The 2,000-nt window shown below is 60.9% G+C and overlaps 1 protein-coding gene across 1 annotated transcript; it reads right to left on the bottom strand.

The window, feature by feature from the left end:
- Positions 1 to 313: 313 nt before the first annotated feature.
- On the bottom strand, positions 314 to 1,410 carry LOC119325325 (growth-regulating factor 10-like). The gene is made up of 3 exons (XM_037599069.1): positions 1,207 to 1,410; positions 840 to 1,112; positions 314 to 760 (listed from the first exon to the last, which is right to left on the bottom strand). The coding sequence occupies exons 1-3, from the start codon at positions 1,283 to 1,285 to the stop codon at positions 477 to 479; spliced, it is 636 nt and encodes a 211-aa protein (XP_037454966.1). The 5' UTR covers positions 1,286 to 1,410; the 3' UTR covers positions 314 to 476.
- Positions 1,411 to 2,000: the final 590 nt, after the last annotated feature.

The following is a 2,000-nucleotide window of genomic DNA, read 5'->3' as shown; positions in this document are numbered from 1 at the left end:
CATGCGGCAAAGGGAGCTAGACGGTGCGGCGCGGCACTCTGCGTTGGGCCGCGGGGCCACTGCGCCACGCCAAGGCCAGAGTGCAGCATCCAATGCCTCACTCTGCCCGAGCCACCGTCTTCTGACACAAGTCAGTGCATGCAAAGCTACAGCCCTGCGGACTGTCCCCGAGCGGAGCCCCAGAAGAAACCACTCCCCCCCGGCCACCCCGCCACCGCGGCACGACCCCCACAACCCAACACGACGAGAAAAATAATCGCCTGCCTGCCACACTTGTGTCACAGGCGCACGCACAGCAACCAGCAGGGACGCATGCCATCGAACTCAGCAGGTTTATAGTTTGAAAAGCTGCCCAAGAAAAAGTTACACGGCGCGACAAAATCCCTGCGGATTTCGTTTCTGCACGATTTTGCCCCCACGCCCACGCGCCATGACCGACGGACGGACGCGGTGGGAATGGGACGAGGCCGTCGGCCTCAGGTGGCGCTGTGGGTGGCGTGGAGGATGCCGGCGGGGGAGAAGCCGATGGCGCGGGGCGGGGCTGTGGTGGGGCTGCCGCTGTGCGCCGGGGCTGCGGAGGCTCCTTCCACAGGCTTTCTTGAACGGCCGCGGCCCCGGTGGACGTGCCGCTCGCAGTACTTGTGCCCCTGCACCACGTCGCGGGAGCACCGCCACTTCTTGCCGTCCGTGCGGCGGCACCGCCCGGGCTCCGGCTCCATGCTGCTCCGGTAGTCGAAGCACAGGCTCCCCAGCCCAATCACTGCCATTCAAAGACGACGAACGGCTCATCTAACAATCCACCGACACTACAGGATATCGAGGTGGCATAGGAAACGTACGGGAGGGGAAGCGGTGCGGGCCGAAGGAGGAGGCGGAGACGCTCTTCCAGATGGGGAGCACGAGGTGCACCGGCACGGGCGCACCCGCCGCGAAGTAGCGGTAGATGAGCACCTGGTGCTCCAGCTCCTGCTGCTGCATGAACGTCAGCGCCGATTTCGCCGCCGCCGCGGCTGCCCGTGCTTCGAAGGCCTGCTGCTCGCCACGGCTATCGCCGCCGAGCCCCAGGCCGAGGCCAAGACCCAGCGGCGACGAGACCGCCGTCGTCACCGCCCCTACAAGGCAACAACAACACATCGAACAACTCAACATCTTCAGGTGAACACAAGCCGCTTGCTCTTACAGCTTTCCTGGTGTGGCTGCACGTACCGGCGTTCGAGTCGGCGGAGGAGAGGCGGGGCTGCTTGGACGGCGGCTGCAGCGAGTCGGCTTCTTTCTCGTCGGCCATGAGGAGTTTCCGGCGTGCGCCTTGTTGGTTTCGAAGTCTATGGAGGGAGAGTGTTCTTGACTCTTGAGACGGTGCGGGAAGGGTCAGTGCTTTTGTCAGAGGAAGTGTGATGCAGTGTGGATATATCTATGCGTGATGGCTGGTCGCTCGGTAAGTTCTGTGCTCAGGCAACGGTAACTGTCAAACTGACGGGATGCAGAGGGCGTAGAACTGTGGTGGACGGGCGTGAGCGCGAAGCTGGCACGGCATGGCGGGGGCCCTGGTGCCGCGGCGCAGGGAGACGACACGCATGTTTTTTTAGCCCGTATGCTCGTGTTTGGCATTCATTTCAGCGTTGGACAGACACCGCCGCGTGACTTCGTGAAAATGAGGTGCCCACGTCGGCTGCTCGTGCGTCGTCCGCAAACGAGTCCGGACCGCGCTGTCCGGATGCAGTTCGTCATCAATCATCATTTCACGTGAGGCTAACTCCAATGCGCGACTCCAAACGGACGTTCGTTTTGTCTGAATTATGTCCGTTTGGGTAAGACAATGGAATCGTGTCCGGGCCTGTCCTGAAATGCGGTGGTCGTGCGTCCAGCGCACGGCCGCATCCGTTTGCCCCATCCTGTCAGCCAGGGTTAAAATGCCCATATTTTCATATAAAAAAGTTTGTACGTCTAAATATTAATTGTTAGAAAATAAAAATAGTTTTACAACCCATCAAAATTGTCTC

The sequence above is a fragment of the Triticum dicoccoides genome, chromosome 6B, assembly GCF_002162155.2.
Source record: "Triticum dicoccoides isolate Atlit2015 ecotype Zavitan chromosome 6B, WEW_v2.0, whole genome shotgun sequence".
In the NCBI taxonomy this organism is placed as follows: Eukaryota; Viridiplantae; Streptophyta; class Magnoliopsida; order Poales; family Poaceae; genus Triticum; species Triticum dicoccoides.
This window is presented reverse-complemented; position numbering and strand designations above follow the sequence as displayed.